This window comes from Haemaphysalis longicornis, unplaced genomic scaffold (assembly GCF_048455015.1).
Source record: "Haemaphysalis longicornis isolate Haplotype H1 unplaced genomic scaffold, Haemaphysalis longicornis Haplotype H1 scaffold_7, whole genome shotgun sequence".
Classification (NCBI taxonomy): Eukaryota; Metazoa; Arthropoda; class Arachnida; order Ixodida; family Ixodidae; genus Haemaphysalis; species Haemaphysalis longicornis.
Genome location: NW_027526422.1, coordinates 47,929,322 through 47,946,871, shown reverse-complemented (window position 1 = coordinate 47,946,871; position 17,550 = coordinate 47,929,322). Strand labels below are relative to the sequence as shown.

Below are 17,550 nucleotides of genomic sequence, written 5' to 3'. Positions count from 1 at the left end.
TCTCCTTATCCTTCGTGTTTTTTTTTTCTTCATCTTATCCTTCTTTCTTCTTGTTCTTGTTCTATTGGCTTGATCGCGTTGTTTGACGACCGGCCTCATCGACGCTCTCGTTGGTGACGCTCTCGCTCTTCCGTCTTCCCCTTTCTGTCCTCTCCTCGCGAACGGCACGTACACCGTCTGTACGAGTTAGCTGAGGTGGCGTTCCACCAGGGTCCGAGAAGTTCTCCGGCTTCTAATTTGGCCCCCGGGGTCGTATGTCTTGGCTTGTTCGCTCTACTTTCTCGTCTTTTTTTTTTTCTTTCTCCTCTTAGTTCCTTCCTTCCTTCCTTCCGACCAGTGTGTCCCGGCGCGCTTTGCTTTGTTTGTCGTCACTCTGACGGCGGCCCTACCCACCACACTTCCCGGCAGCGTCTTCTTCTTTGCCGGGAGGTGTAAGACGAAGATCGTAGGAAGGTGGTGGTTGTGGCCGGAGTTAGTTAAAATCGCAGTGGAACTTGTCCTCATGGGGGAATGAATACCGCGGGAATGATGCCAGGTGCTTCGGTCGTGGCAAGTATACGTTGGAGTTTGGTTGTGATTGATCGATTTCTAAAATTTTCTTCTTGTCGAACGAAACGAGCGCCCGTTGTTTCGTATTATTAGACTTGAGTAAGGTTACAGTACTCGCTATTTTGGGGCCAATCAACACTGGCGGGTGTATTTAAAGGGAAGAGATGCAGGGGAAACGTTACATCAGAGCCGTATACGATGTAGTTTTGCTGACTTAAGCGCTAACCACATGCGAGCGATTTTTCCAGCGACGCGACGAGCGACGCGACTAGGATCCGCAGTCGCCGGACCGAAGTCGCTCGCCGAGGCAACCACATGACAGCGACTGCTCGAGCGACTGGGGATGGCGATTTCAATGTTGCCGCACACACGCGCTTGGTACGGTGGTTGTTTGCAAACATTTTTTTGTTCATTTGTCATAAAAAGCATGACTAAAAAGTATTACGCCTTTCTACCTTGCTTTTTGCACTTCATTGCATCTTTAAAACTGGTTTGGGTTAGCGATAGCGCACGCTTTTCCTTCTGCGCCTCGTCTCTCGGCTCCAACATGGACGCAGTGAAGAATTCGCTTTCTTGACGTTGTTTTTCCCACACGGGCCTCACCCAGTGTGTGCGGGAGCCTTCTTGCTCCTGCTTCAGCCTGTACACAAGCTTTGCCACGCGAAGCTTTCTTTTCCGCTCCACCGCTGCGTGGATTTGCAAAGTCTTCCCCCCGTTCTCTTCCAAAACCGGAGGTTGCGTGCTTACGTAGGGGCTCTCCTATTGGCTAGTCGCTGAGGCCACTTCCGGGAGGCGAGCGACTGTTTCTGGCGACCCAGAACCGAGCGATTCGATGAGCGACTTGGTCCGCGGCGAAAAGTAGTTCGTCGCTAGTCGCGTCGCGCCCCAAGTCGCTCGCAAAATCGCTCCATGTGGTTGGGGCTTTACACTTTTTGCAGTGCGTAGTGGGCGTTTTCACTTATTTTTAGCCAGACTGATACACTAACCAAATTTGGAACGAATGTTTTGTACAGCGGGGCGTGCGGATAGTCGCTAGAAATGTTTTATTATTCTGTATACTTTTGGGTAAGGGGTGGGGGGCGGGGCACGCCGAACTTCTATCTTGGAACTTAAAGCCACCCTCCAAAACTGAGCTAAGCATATCGTCATTTTATTTAAAGTTAGCGCATCAGCTTTTATTTCGTATCGTTACTGGAATTGAGGCTATCGTAGAGCCAGACATTACGTTCGTTGCCAGCATCGAGTTAACCAATCGACGTTATCGAATCCCGGGTTAACGAAAAACAAAATCTGGGTGGGTGGAACGGAAGGAGCCAGAGCAAATAAATAAATAAACCACAAACGAAACCAATCAGAGCGCAATATTTTCTCGCGATAAACACAGCGCATATAAACTCTCGCTCTCGTTCAGTGAGAAAAATAATAAGGGAGCAAGGAATAACGGCCGAGGCTGAAGACCGCGAGTTTTCTAAACGATCGCTCCCGCCGATAGCGCGATCGACTCGGGGACCCGTTCTGTGCGCCCGCGACGATTGCGAGCCTACTACATTCGGGCTAGGAGTGAAACCCCCCAAAGCTAGACGAGGAAGGCCTCCTCCCCCCGCTCCTCCCGACCGCGAGACACGGCTCGGGCTGCAGGGCCGCCGACCTCCTCCCCGTCTCGGCGGAAGCCGTTTCCGCCACGCGACCGGCCATTTCCGCTTCCGCTTGACCTGCCGCCACCGCCACCTCTTCCTCCCCCCGCTGTGCACGCCCGTCTGCCCTTTGTCCCCGCACTCTTCCACCGGCGTCCCGACGAATGACTTTCAGTTGGCGGCACCCCGCCGGCTGCTGGCTTCTCCGCAGCACACACGCCGTTACGCGCGCCTCCCTCATCCTCCATCTTCCCCGCTCCTCCTCATCCTCCTCCTCCTCCATCATGCCTGGGATTCCTTTTCCACTGGCACGGATCGAATGTGGCGCCCTACCTCCCCGCTCGTTTTCTTCCTTGTTCCGCTGTAACGACTCTGGCGAGGTCATCAATACGGCCAAACCGTATTGACCCCCGCAGTTTCAGAATGCCGTGCTCTTTGCTGCTGCTGCTGCTGCAAAATCTCTTCGCTTCGACATCCCCCGTTTTTGTATTTTTTTTTTTTTTACCGAGGCCCGGAATCAGGTCAGTCGAAGTAACGACGCCGCCGGTTGTTGTTGGGGTTGGCTTTGCTCGAAATCCGTATTGGGGTTTCTTATCGGCAGGGCGGGCACTCGGCATTTCCAAAGCCATACGGGCAAAATAGGAATCGGGGTCGAACTCGACGCAGCCTACACCCGCTGTGTAAACGAAGGGTTCATTACGAGCGTTTAAGTACGCTCGCAAATCAAATCAGAACGACGCGCCACCGATGCCCTTTACGAGTACGAGAGCTAGTCGGACTTGTTTGCGCGCTCGCATTGATTTCCATTCGTCCGGCGTCGAGACGCAGCGGTGGAAAAAAAAAAAAAAACAAATAAAACGCGCCCGACTTTTGTAAAGGCGGGCGTCGGAGCCCCGGAAGGTCGTTTCGCCGCAGCCAACAACCGATTTCTAGCCGACGGAAGATGTAGCGGCAACGCAATCACGAAGAAGTTATTTCCAGCGAGGGAAGATTGAATAATCCGTGCCGCTTCGGGCGCCCAATATGCAGCCTGTGGCGGTGGCAGCGCGGGCCTCCTTCGCTTATTGGGACGACTTGGAAGGCGCATGAACGCTTCGAGATTGAGACTGCTCGCAGGCATCCTTGCACGCTCTCTTTTTAATCCCTCGCCTTTCTTTTTTTCTTCTTGTTGTGTTTTTGTCTATTTCATAGCATTGAGGCTTAGTGGATACGGGGCGGTTTTCTTTGCGATTTGGCGAAGTGAAAATTGGAATGTCGTTTCATCGTTCGAATCGCGCGCGTAGACGAATGTGCCCCCCCCCCCCCCCCCCCCCCCACCCCTGCTTCCACCTCATCCTCATTTTGATTTGTGAGTGAGTCGCTGCTGGATAAATGTGTGTGCGCACTGGCAAGCCTGTGTGTAGTAGTACGAAGCAATGTGGAGAAGCTGGTTCCGACGTGTTTTGTCCACGTCATAGGCAACAGTAACAAACAAGGGCCAACTGTTCACGTCGGGAATTAAAGGCGTCAACGTATTCGGAGGCTTGAAGTAGCTATGTTCAATTTTTCAATTTGTGCATGTCGTGACAGGTAAGACGTTCTTAGAGTACGAATACAGTCGGCCGAAACGAAAAGGTCATTGGGTTGTCTTAGGGCGGGGATTAGATTGAAAATAAACACGATGTGTAAAACGCTTGACTACGGTAGCTGGGGAACAAAGATGCGTGCAGGTGGTTCGATAAGCCGCAAGTCGAGTTCTGTTAAATGTATCAAGCCTTACATTAATCGAAGAATGGAAGTCGTAATCATTAGTACTTTACTTATAAAATTCTATTATTCAGCATTCAGACGACATTATTGCTCCATACGCACATGGTTCAGCGCGTAATAACAGACCCTAACGGGCTATAATTTACCTTAACGCATTTTGCACTGTTTGCTTCCTCGGAGCATTTTAACCTTACCTAATTTGGGAAACATGCATGCATCAGAATCTAACCGATCTTAGCATGTTTTAGTGCTGTTTACTATTAACCTTACCTAATTTGGGAAACATGCATGCATCAGAATCTAACCGATCTTAGCATGTTTTAGTGCTGTTTACTAGAAACAATACATACCGTAGTGATTGTAACGCACTTAATCGTCACGATTTAAACTACGAAACCCACGGATAAGAAGCATAGCATAACGTAAAGACCGTTCATAAAAATACACGCGTGACCTTCCGTAGAATGCAGGTCTTTAAACATATACCGAGCGACCATTATAAGAGATGCAAATGTCAGGCACTACTCGAAGAAACAAGGTTCCTCAAGCGAGCTTCAGATAAAACCGAGAGGGAGATTATAGAAGCCTATAGAAGCAGACCATCCTTGTCACTGTTTGATAAAGAAATCCAATTCGTTCTTGTAATAAAAAACTCGTTGAGCATGTTTTTTTGTTGCCATCCACTATCTCATATCTTAGAAACGTGTTCTGTTTCTTTGGGGTAAATTTGCTTGTACACTCGGAAAAATTAACAGATGGTAGTCAGCGCCCGTCTGGGTTCTACGTGTTTCTTTCCTCGGTCCTGTTTCGTTCGCGCTGTTTGGGTTTTTCGTATACCGCAAGCATGTAGCTGTAAACGTATACCGAAGGCGCGCATGTTCGTCTAGTGGGTTTCTGTCACACAGTGCGCAATTTCAGCTGGTAACCTGTTAGTGTGCGCATGCGTCACTGAAATACGAAAACATCCGTTATTACGACATTTTTGCACTGGTATGGGTGTACGTAGGACTAGTACAAACATCCGTCAGCAATAGTATTACTTCCAACAGCGCATTCGACCCATTGTGAGGGGATCGCCGGTTCGATTCTGCTTGAACAGGTTTTCGTTTTTCTTCCCGTCTTTATTCGTTATGTCACTTGTCCCAAAAGCGCAGTTTTACCTCAATACGGCTATAGAAGATGTCTTTATAGCATCTGAATTATCACTGTGTTAAGGAATGCACCTTTTTTATATATAAAATTGGTCGCTTCCAGCGTTGCAGCTTTTCTCATACTCTTAACATAAGTTACGACGTAACTGTTTTCATCAAACGCGTTGCTTCTGGCTTACGTAAACGCGCTAAACAGCCAGCGCCACTCCACTCCATTTCTCGTAACATATTTCTTCCTGGGGCGTGCAAGCGCCGAGAGAGATGAGCTTGCTAAAATTGACTCCCACTATTTTTGGCGGCTATAGACAGGAACGTCATTTTCCCCTTGGACGAGATGATCTCTCTTCAAATTTTCTCCTCCTTCGCCGTGGGCCTTTTTCGTCGCTCATCCTCGCACCCGCTTCGCGAAACTGTCTCGTCAGTTTTACTCGATACTCTCGGGCCCAAATCGTCTTCGCGCATTTCTATTTTATCCGCGCCTTTCCATGCGTGGTCGTCCCCCGTTGCGTGCCGTTCGGTCGCAGGCACGTTTTATTGAATTCTCCCCCCGCGCTGTAACAACCCGCGCTGGAGAGCAGCTTTGCCGTTTCTCTCAGGAACGCGCGGCGATTGAAATTATGGTAATTCTCACGTGCCGCGCCGCGCCCGCTTCCTTGGGGCTCGGGTGTCGGAACGTTCATTTATTTATCTCGTCAGTTCGTTTCGCGTATTCTTGCGCTGTGCATCCTCCACCACCCACCCCATGCAGCTTGCTCCCTATATGCGGAAATTTTCACTCGCGCGTACCACTTATTTCTTTGTGTGCACCGTCATTTGGGAATCCTTGCGCTGCTCCTTGTTTTGTGCGGGCACTGCTTTTTTTTTCTTTTTTTAGCTGCCCCATCATCGTTCGGTGCCGCTTTCCTACGAAGCGCACTTGCTTCGTTTGGCAGGCTCCGTTGATTTCATTTGGGGACGCTCTTGACAGTCTGTCGCATTGTATGGTCTCGCACGGCTCCCGAGAAGCTCTTTATGAAGGTGTCGCACGGGTGATGTTAAAAACTAAGAAGACAGTGAAAAAATAAATAAACGAAGTTTTACCCGGAAGCCGATAAGGAAATATGCTCGTAAAACGAGGGCATTTAATTTCTTTTGTTTTATCTATCGCTCACGGGTTCTTTTTTGTTTTTCTTTTATTAACTTTTTGTTCGGCGCTTGAAATGAGTATGGTGTAACTCGTTGTTCCTTCGACAGAAAGAGTTTTGACGTTATCTCTGTCGCGAAGCCTTGCTTATGCGGCAATTTCTCGGCAGCTGACGGGCCTCAGCGGCACAAGATTGCGTTCTGCATATATTGCTGCCCCCAAATTTTTGTATTCTGTTTTCTTATTTTGTGGACTTTTTTGTTTTGTACAGAAAGGACGTTCAGCTTCTGACTTTGAAAGTTCTGAAACAATAAATGAAATGCTTATTAAGTCGTAAGTGGCACTGCTTTTATTTTTTGCTCTTGCAGTTCCCTTTACTCGGTGACTTTTTTAAGCTTATGTTCGTACGCATGTCGGCACTTCGAGCCTTGCCGTAATCCGCCGAATTACGCACGTTGTAGGAATTAGTGTCGCTCGGTAACCCCGGGCGACACCCCACTCTTCGGGCGAATGAACTCTTTCCCTGATCGACGCTTGGTCACGTAGAAATCGCGCCTGTATACGATTGACTACTGCGGTTCCCTTTATTTCATTTTTTTTAAATCTCGCGCTCAATTGAAGAACCGTGTGATTATTCCTAAGTGTTTACCGCCTTGCCATTCGGTCGGGCTCGAGGAAATCGATTATAAATCGAAGCCAGTCTTGCTTATCGACGTTACCGACGTTCACTTTAGCACGGGGACGTATTGGACGTTGTTCGCGAGCTATCAGTTTCCTCATCTTTAGTCTTACAGGTCCTACCCACGTTACATTAGTAGAGTGTGGGTTTATTTGGTGTCGGTGATCCTTAGCTTCGTTCAGCGCAAAATAAAACCAAAGAACCACGAAGTGATGTGGAGGAGGAGGAGGAATGCCTTTAATGAATGAAGAGAGGTCAGCCTGGCAGCGAGCTTGGCTTGCTACTCCACATGAACATGAGATGTGCGAAAGTGAAGGGAAACGAAAACACAAAAACTCACGCAGACACTACAAAAGCAAATAAGCACACAAACTGACAAATGCAGGATCACGCACACGGCGCACAAACAGAAGTGAAGTTAAGGCACACATTCACAGAGTTTCGTTCAGGCCGGAGTCACGGAGAAATGACACCAAAGCCCGTGTACTCCGTGTTGCCGCGGCAGTTGAGTGCCAAGGACCAATGGCGTCAGAAAGCTTCAATGGTGCATCAGCACGCAGTCCCAAAGTTGTCTCCCAGGTTAGCCGCGGGGTGTCATAACGGGGACACACACACAGAACATGTATTATGTCCTCACGGACACTGCATACTTGACAGTGAGGTGAGGCAACCCGGCGCGTCTTGTGCAGGTAGTGGCTGGTAAAAGCGACGTCGATTCCCATGGTTTGAAGCGCAATAAAAAAAACACGGACGGCGATCAAAGAGTAGACAGGACAGGCGCTGATGGGTCTGGCCTGTCTGCTTTGTATTCGTCGTCCGTGTGTTTTGTTGCGCTTCAAAACACGGGAACTACTCAACAAATAGCCTAACAGAAAAGTTTACTCAAAGGGACGTAGCGTAGTTGTTTGCTTTGATTTCGCGCTGAACTGAACTATGGACCCTGCGTATACACTGTGTCGCGCAGGTTCAGATAGTTGACGACAAACTTCCCCTTCTTCCTCTTTCCCCTTTCCCCCTTCCCACTCGATGTGCCGCAGTGGGTGGAGGAGAGCTTCACCAACTTCGAGCAGGGCATCAACTGGCGCTCGTACGTGGTGTGCGACGTGGCGTACGACAGCGTCAACAACTGGCTCTGGACGCCGTTCATCGAGCGCGGCCCCGCGCACCGCATCTACGTGGAGCTCAAGTTCAGCATGCGCGACTGCAACCTCTTCCCGGGCATGGCGCTCTCGTGCAAGGAGACCTTCTCGCTGCTCTACTACGAGTTCGACGCGGCCACCAGGGAGCCGCCGCCCTGGGAGCCGGAGTCGTACCGGCCCGTGGACCGCATCGCCGCCGACGAAGGTCGCTTCACGTCCAATGCCGAGGTCATCATCAACACCGAGGTGCGCTCCGTGCCGGTCACCAAGAAGGGCGTCTACTTCGCCTTCCGGGACCAGGGCGCCTGCCTCTCGCTCATCGCCGTCAAGGTGGGTTCTCAGCCTGAAAGCTGGCTTCTCCTCGCGATTGCATTCAAAAAGCCGGAGCGAACGAAAAAGACGTACCAGCTGACTCTGAGCAACAGCAGGCAACGGCAACGTTGCCTGCTGTTACTACAAACGGCGCTGTTTCGGCGCAAAACCGGAATCCTCATTCGTTATTCCGAAATATCGACTCTTGTCGAACTCATTCGTTAGCCCGAAACTTCTACATTTCTCGAACTCGCTCGTTAACCCGAAATTTCGACACTTGTCGAAATTTTGGGGCAATGAATCTTGACGCACAGGCGCCAGCGTGTACAGAATACCTGTTTCAACTAGTCCTGGTGGAACTCCCTTTCTTTTAGGCATTGGGAAAATACGCTCACTGTCAGGCATCACGACTCAGGTAACGCCGCCAGTGTCTACGCACCCCGAGATTTTAATGTACCATGTTTCTACGACTCGCCACTCGTCGAGACAATGGTTCGTAACCATTATCGATTCCGGGACGCAAGACACTCCTTGTTTTTTATTGTTTTTTTGTACTTGGTGGGAATTTCTTGTCTCGTTCGCGGGGCAATCTATGGAATTAAGTCGTTGAAGCTGCGCTCTGGGTTTTTAATGAGATAAGGTTTAGAGGAACGAGGGGAAAGAAAGAAAAAAGGGGGAAAAAGTTGTGGACCACAGGATTGAGCACCGGTCGAGGACGACGTATTAATGGTAATTGAATCGGTAAACGTAATTAGAGGGTCCCGAGCGACGCAGCAGTGGGCGCCCGTTTTAATTGCTGCGCAAACCAGGCCGGAAGTGGTCTCCTTTCTTCCTTTATTTTTTCTCGTTTCGTTTCTCGTCTTCTTATTTTTTTTTTTTAGCAGCTTCGAACTCATTTTTTATTCAGGCACTTCGTTCTTTCTAACGAGCCTATATAACCATGTTACGAGCGTAATTGCAGCAAAATTATGCTTCTCTTTAATCGAATGCTCCTGACCTCATGAAATATATAAATTTCTATCCCTTTTTGTGATGGTTTGATTTGGCCCAATAATTTTATAATTGCGATACCGTGTACTGTATAAATAAAACAGTGATAGGTATTCGTTTTAGGGTTCGCTGTCGTGTTTTTTTTTAGCGGACGTATTAGAGCGTTTTTTGGGGGGATTAAGCAGACTTTTACGGCTTTTACTTGTTTCTTAGCGCGCACGCTTTTTGATTATCGGGACGGTTTACTTTTCGCTTACGGGTGCAAACTGAAGGGTAGTGCTTTAAATATTGTGTTTTTTGTGTCCACAGAGCCCGAACAGTGCCCGCAGGGCGATTCTTTTAGATCTTGATAAACGTATTCTTTTAAAACTGGTACACAGCTTCGAAACTTCCCGGTTGGTGAGTCCAATAAATGGTTGCATTTGTAAAAAAAAAAAAAACAGCAGTAGGAGAAGCGGGCATGTTAAACACTTACAGCATAAGGGAAGCCAAATCTAGGCGGCTTGGTGCTTGGTACTTAAACCGAAGTTGGGATAGGCTGATAAATCAGAGTAAGCCGGAGCAGCCGTAAGAAGGGCCGGATGCACGCTAAAGTAGAAGATCAGCTGCGCGTAAACGTCTTGTGCTTGTAAGCACCGAGAAAGAAAGTGTTCGTCTTCGAGGTAAAAGTGCGCGCGATGTTGGCATACGAGGCACCGTCCTTCACCCCTGAACTCGTTAGTTCGCTTCCGGCTCCTTTCGCGTCATTGTCGCCGAAAAGCCGGCGTCGTCGGCGGCGTTGACCGTGACCAAAAAATTGTCGGGAGCTAAAATGCCCGCTATGCCACCTTGCGGCGCCCGCATAAACCCCCGGGGATCGTAAGGCGCTGCCCCACCAGATGGTGCGCGAGCAGGAGCGGAAAGTTTTCACCGCCCAGAAAGTTTGCATGTGATGCGACCGCGTTCCACGCTCAATGGGGAAACCCAAGCGTCTTCCAAATAAATCTTGCTGCGCATGCGACGGAGTAGTGAGCGAGCCACGGCCTCATCGGCACCACCTTTCTGCAGGTGTACTACATTGTGTGTCCGAACGTCACCACGTCGCTGGCTCACTTCCCGGAGACGCCGACGGCCAGCGAGGTGACGGCCATCGTCACCGCCGAGGGCCAGTGCGTGGCGAACGCCCGCGTGGCCGGTTCGCCGCCGCGCATGCTCTGTAAGGGCGACGGCAACTGGACACTACCCTCGGGCGGCTGTGCCTGCGTGCCCGGCTACCGCGCCGTCGGGAACTCCTGCCAGAGTGAGTGGAGTGCCCCGTTGCTACGAGCGAGTATCTGCGCTGCGCGTCTGGGCGCGGCACCTGTCGTCTGGCTAGAGGGGTCTCGGCCCAAAGCATGGTTGCTGTTCCCAGCCGCGGGAAGTCTAGAGCGGGGGGAAAGGGAAAGAAGTAGCTAAAGGACAAAAAAAAAAAAAAAAATCAGGAGAGCAAACGTTCCTTTCCTAAACGAAACCGCAAAACATGCGAAGGAACGCTTCACCCCAGAAAGCGTCTTTGTGCGGTAAAGTAACCTTTACAGGAACCCCGAATTGGTGCAATTACCCTTCCGCACCGCAGCAACGTACGGCGCAAATTACTATTAGAGTAAAACGGCGGGAAAAGCTGGAACAACGAAAAAAGTAATTGTCTGGGTTCCTTGAATTCACTTTCACAAGATGTCACTTCAAAGCGCTCTCTCTCTCTCTCTCTCTCTCTCTCTCTCTCTCTCTCTCTCTCTCTCTCTCTCTCTCTCTCTCTCTCTCTCTCTCTCTCTCTCTCTCTCTCTCTCTGCTACCGACTGAATTGTGAATTGATTGCTCGTCAGCCCCGGTTTGAACACGCATCGACCAGGGTTGTTTGCGTGGCCGACGAATAATTTGCAGGCTTTCGGTATTAGCCAAGCGCACTGCTTATGTTCCTTTGAAATAGCTTTGTGCATCGCGTTCACAGCCATGGCGCAGGCCGCCAGGCAGCCGAATAGCGGGGTAACGTAAACGTGCTCGTAAGCGTGACGTTTCATGGACTTTTCAGTTTGGGGCAACAGCACTCCCGCGTCTACATGCGCTGACTTAAAAACTACAGGCATCAATCATTCGTGCCGCGCGAGCCGGAAATGGCGCTCGGAACATTTCCTCGCGCAGTAAAGGCAGAAAAGAGCGGAGGAGTAACCTTCACTTTCAGCGTCCGCACTTCACTGCCGGTGTGACGAGCGTTTCGTCTAGTTTTCCCCGTCGGCCTGTCGTCCAGCAAGTACACCCGCTCCGTATCCGTTTTATGGTGACCGTTATTGTTAAGCTCTCTCCTAACTGCGTTCTGCTGCATATTTAAAACGGGGGAGTGAGCTCCTCCGCGGCTATCCCAGCGACCGAAGTCGACATGCGTTTCTCTGTTCATCTCCATCCCTCCTGCCTTCCGCCCTTAACGGCCGCCGACGTCAACGTGGCGTGGGGCAGTTATACGGGATGAAATACGACGTCGCTCTTGCGATTTCGCGGCGGTGCAAAAAAATAACGCGAAGTAGTCTTAAAGGGGAGGAATCAAGAGCGGTGCCGTTGCTCTGTGTGCGCGATTGTGCGCGTTGCTCTGTGTGTACTCCCTCCCTTCGCGACAAGCGAGAAGGGAGGGAGTAGAGACATAGTAAAGAAGAAGAACGGCGCGTGCGGGATCCCTGCGAACGAGAGTACGGGCGGAAATTTTTGGGAGCGCGGGCGCGCGCGATAACAACAGATGCTGGTGGTGCGCGCCCTTTTATTCCTTTCCTGGGTAGGGGGCCGTTTCCTCGGGCCATTTGCTTTGGACTGGTCTTCGTCTCGCGTGGCGGGCACCGTTACGATGGTGATGCCGCTGCGTTACTGCTGTTGCGGCGGCCACCGGTGCGGTACCACCAGCCCCGCCTCTCCTTTGACTCGTCGAAAAAAAAAATATGGTTTTGTGGAACTGCTTTTCTCGCGCCAGCCGCATTCAAGCGCTCTCTGGCTGGCTGCTAAGTTGTCACTTTGCGTATTGTGAGCGTTTAGGCATTTCTCGCTGCCTTGCCTTTTAAAACTAAGCGCAATCTTTCTTTCCATTGTCAGGCTTCGCTCTTATATTTTTCTCTCCCCCCAACCCCCCCTTTAACTGCGTTGATGTTTTACTGCGGAGGCCGCTTTTCTGATGGAGGCGAAAAGCAAAAACGCCCGTGTGCACGAGATTTCGGCGCACGTTGAAGATCCCCAGGTGGTCAAAATTAATCCGGAGCCCTTCACTACGGCGCGCCTCATCGCTTGCGTTGCGTCGGCGCGTTAAACCCTACAATCAATCAATCAATCAATCAATCAATCAATCAATCAATCAATCAATCAATCAATCAATCAATCAATCAATCAATCAATCAATCAAATCATTTAGGCGCGAGGTATATGCCATGCCCCCTTTTCCCCTTCCCCCTCTTTAGAATACGCGCGAATTTTCACTCTTCCTGTGTTGCATAATCTTCGCTAGTTTTCGGTTTTATTGTTTTGTGACTTTGCCTGTTTTATCTGAAGAACCCCGGGTAGTCGACGACACTTTAACGAAGACTGCAACTTATGCGCGAAACAGCTACGGGAAATTATATTTCCGTAATTATCCTTTCTGCTTCAAAATTACAAATTTGTTATTCATTCATTTAAAAAAGGCGTGCCGCCATTGGAAATTCGTCCGGAAGGTTGCCTTCTCTCGAAAACAAGTACATACAGGAGCCACATGAAAGTAATATTCTATGGATTGGGGCTCAGTCCTGAATGTTCGTGTGTCATTATGGGTGCATCTGACGTTCCTATTTTTGTTTTATTTCGAAGTCTGCTAGGCATTAAACTACGTTGAGCACCATAGTATTGATCTCGCCATCGTTATTGCAGAGTTTCAAAATAAGCTACTTGTGCCGTTTTAAGAAATACGAGCGCAGGGTGTTTGTTTCGTGTCCTGCTCAGCATCAGTGACGGCAGCCTCCTCTACCGAGCTGTTTTGCCGAGGTACGAACTAAGTAATAACTCTTATGACGCCACACGTTTTAATGCTAGTTCTGACCTAAATGTGGGCCCGTTGATCGATAAATTCCGCTCTTGCTGAATTAATGTCATTTTAGCTCTCGCGGGAAACGTCTCAAGCTGGATCGGCTTTCCGGACGAAAATGACAAATGACGAGAGAGCCTGCGCTGAGTGAAAGTGTAAAATTTCAGTCCGTCGAAGATGAAACAGTGAGCGGGCCTCAAAATACCTCCGGATGAGCCGGAAGGCCCTCGCTTAATAAAATGAAGCCTGCTGATTTTAAACACGGCCGATAGAAATGCGATAGACGCTCTCGCGGAAAGCTGGAAGACGAGAATGAGGGATTAGAGAAGCGTCTTAAGCGAAAGGAAAAGAAAAACAATGAGTTATGGTTTTGTTTACGACGCCGCCGCATTAGGTGTTGCTGAGCCCCCCTCCCTAAGCTGATGGAAGGGGTTGAAGTGGCGATAAGCGAACCGCGAAACGGGCGTCGTATCAGGTTGTCCGGCGTATAAAAAGATCGCGTGCTGTGGCCAGGAGCGCCGGTGATAACTGTTGCGCCGTTTGCTGCTGTCGACTGGGTATCTCCGTCGTGCTGCTGTGTTAGCCGTTGGTAAATAGAAGCGGCCGATAAGACGCAGTGATGGCCTCCGTTGCCTTGCCGCGCACTCTCCCTCTATCTCTGTCGCAGGTGAAGCCCGGCCGTATGTTCCGCTCTGCCAATTTTCCTCTCTCCTTCCCGCGGGCGCATCGGGTATTTTTCCTCAGTTGAGCGATCTGAGCTTTCTGGGCTTCTTCTTACCCCTCGTCCGCTTCTCTTCTTTGGCGCCTCCTTTGAGATATTCTTTAGACGTTACGCACTCATTCCTGCAGCGCCTCCCCTCCTCCCTACCCCCAGTAAGCCAGGAAGCGTGTTTTTGTTTTCGTTCCATCATGGCTCCCCCTTGCCCTCATGTGTGTGACTCGCTTCGCATTGACTTCCTCGTTGCGGGCTGGCTGTCCTATCTCTGCCCCCGCTTCTTTTTCCCCTACTTTTCTACTTTTTTGTTTTGTTTTGCCTCGTTCACTCTCCTGATTCCGTGCTCGCGTTGCCATCCTCTCGACGTCGTCGTCCCCTTTTCCTTAGTAGCCATCCCCTTTCTCCGTGCCCGCGAGGTCATTACCGCCACCGCGCTGTTTCGGAGAGATATCTCTCGAGCAAGGCGTTATTTACTCGTTTCCCTCTGTTTTTATTTGTCTCCTAACCTTTTTTTTTTTTTTTCGCTGCTGCTTTCCGCAAGCCTTGGTTCCTGTCTAGGGCATCCTTAATTCCCTCCTTCCTGCTCCCCATTTTGCCTCTCTGCCTTTTTCGCTTTCTTTTTCCCTTTCCGGGTGTTCAGGTTCGCGATCTTCCGACAGAAGATCCTCGCCTCGGCGATTACGGTTCCCCTTTTTTTCTTTTTTCTGATGTTCGCAGCGCGGGAGTGTTTGTTTCTTTTCGAAAACAGGGCGGCATTGGGGAGATCGTAGTTACGGTGAGGTGTGCTAGCCTTGCAAAGAAAAGGATAGGTTGAAGTGCGCGAAGAAATTGCAGAAGTGGGAACATAAAGGCGGAAACTTTGTAGCTTCAAAGCAAGAAAACATTGTGTTATAATATATCGTGATAGGCTTCTTTAAGGCACCATATGGGAAGTGTCCTCTCGGAGTCTTGCTTGCACTGCTTTAGCTTGGTGTATACGAGGAGTGGAAGAAAATTTCTGGGATCTTTTATGGATGTTTCTAGAATGATAAGTGGACCTAAGGGTTGATAAGGACGATAGTCTTTCTTGGGCTACCGAAAAGCGAAAATATTTGCCTCCTCACTATATTTTGTGAGCGACCTGTGACACACGATATACTACCGTGAAGTTCCTAAAGAACGCCCACCCAAAGTACAGAGCTATCGACTGAGAAATACGGGGTGGGCGAACGTATGGGTCAGGTGCGAAAAACTAGGGAAAAAAATGGCCTCACCGCCAACCCAAACTGCGGAGATATGAAGTAAAATATACGAGATGGATGAACTTTGGGGTCAGATGCGGACAGGACAAATAAAGACCGCATCAAAGCATGAATAGATGATTCGCGTTTATTTTGTTCACTTATACAAGCTAAAGTCATCGATTTTGAGGGGATGGGCGATCTTCGGGGTCTTTTAGTAAATTGAATACAGTTAAAACCCGATCTAATGAAGTCACCGGGAACCGCGAATTATTTCGTTGAATCAATAACTGCGTACAATCGGGACGGTCATTTTACAAGCATTTGGTTCCATAAATTCGATGTCTAGAGGAAGGCGCAACCCAGCAGCTACGATGACATCGTTATGCCTCGGCGCCCGCCTGCTGATAATTCGGCAATGCGCTAAATGTCCGCGGTGAAAATAACAATAAAACGACACAGGTTCTTGGGAAAAATAATTTATTTCCTGGCAAAGAAAAGGGCCTTTAATTTTCCTCTCCGCGCGCTTTTGTTAAACAAGCATTGGACGGACACTTTTCGTGGCACGCAACAAACGTTTCAACGCCTCCTGGGTTCCTTCGTGAGCCCCAGCAATGCGCCTGATCAAGTCAATAGCGTCCATCACCTGGCCTGAGGCGGTCACAGGAGCTTCGGCAGTTTCCGGGTTGTCAGAATTCTCTGGAACATCTTGTGCGCCGGAAACTAACTGTACGATTTCTTGGCCGTTCAAAACCTCCGTCGGTCGGTACGTGAAGTAATTGCGCCGCCACCACTGCTGGCGCCATCTAATATCACTGATTGAAAACTGGGACTGCTCATTTTGTCTCGTAGAGCTCCGTGCAAACGAAACTAGATGCCCCGTTTTATTTTTCTGACGTGGGCAATAATCTTCGTGGAATTTTGACGAAACACATACGAAATTAATCTCTTCTGAATGTGTCGGTTTCTCGAAATACTTCGTTAAATCGGGAGTGGCACTGAATCTATTTCGTTAGTTCGAGATGGTAAGAGCAATGAGCAGTAGAGGCACCTGCGGGGGAATCCGAATTTGTTCGTTAGATCGAGAAATCAGTAACATCGGGTTTTGTTAGATCGAGTTTTGACTGTATTTGACTTCGGAAGTGGGGTGGGTGATGTTTCGAGGAAGGGCGTTTTCTCGGAACTTTACGGTAGTAACCCACCCGTGACCAACTAGTGATCTATGCTTTGGTCACGTTACCTGCGCGCGGATCCCGTGACCCAGGAGAGGGAAATTGGGTAGGGAGAGATAAGAAAAGGAAGCAGAGGGAGATAAAGAGAGAGGAAAATAGGGGAGAGAGAAGAGGATGACAAACGTATTGTAGTGGGAGGTGAGTAGTAGGAAGCTTCCTACCTATTACTCACCTCCCACTCACCTCCCACCACTAGGGTGATCATGGGGGGGAGTATGCGAGCAGCAAAGTTGAGAAAGGAAGGGAAAGAGAGAGAGGGGAAGGGTTGTGTAGAGAGGAGGGAGAAGGGGACGGGAAAAAGTACAGCAGAAAAGTGCAAAAAATGGGGTAGAGAGAAGAGGGAGTAGATTGGTGAAAGAGAGGAGTAGGGAGGGGTAAAGAAAAAATATAGGGCGAAGGGGTTTAGGATGGAGGGAAGGAGGAGAGGCAGTGGGCAAGGGAATGGGGGAAGCCGAAAAGGGGGCTGGAAGAGATTTAGGGAAGGTAGCAACATGGGCGGAGCGAGGGGATGAGATGGAAAAGGGGAGGGGAAGTGGAGGAGAGAGAGAGGATCGGAAGAGAGGGGAGATGGAAGAGTGAAATGTATGATTGAGAGTGGGTTGTTGAAGGAGGGGGAAGAGAACAGAGGGGAGGTGAATTAGAGGATGGAGGGACAAGGGAAATAGAGTGAGGAGTGAGATGTGTGAGGGAAGGTGTTGCCCGTCAGATGTGGCAGAAAGGTTATCATCTTTCCATGTAATTTGCAGCAAAGAAAGCGGATAAGCAGCCATTTTTTTCTGTTATTCGCTTTCTTGCGGGGTAAAATTGTGTAGAAAATGCACTCATTACAGACAAGAGTCGCTTGGAGGTTCATTGGGACCAAAAGAGCCAACAGGAAACTTAGAGAGGGGAAACAGTCTGTAATGAAACTGGTGAGGCCTGCTTAGCAAAAGTGTCTAGCGCGCGCTTGCTATGCAGGGTGGATGAGGACAGTGTCATAAAAAAAAGAAGAATATGATGACAATCATAT

General features: G+C 49.5%; 1 protein-coding gene across 9 annotated transcripts in view; it reads left to right on the top strand.

Annotated features, from left to right (window-relative positions):
- Positions 1 to 17,550, top strand: part of Eph (Eph receptor tyrosine kinase) — a 259,020-nt gene that overhangs the window by 217,413 nt on the left and 24,057 nt on the right. For all 9 annotated transcript variants that reach the window (XM_077677189.1, XM_077677188.1, XM_077677187.1 and 6 more), the window contains exons 3-4: positions 7,923 to 8,354; positions 10,374 to 10,605. In XM_077677189.1, coding sequence (XP_077533315.1) covers positions 7,923 to 8,354; positions 10,374 to 10,605 — 664 coding nt within the window. The remainder of the gene's footprint in view (positions 1 to 7,922; positions 8,355 to 10,373; positions 10,606 to 17,550) is intronic.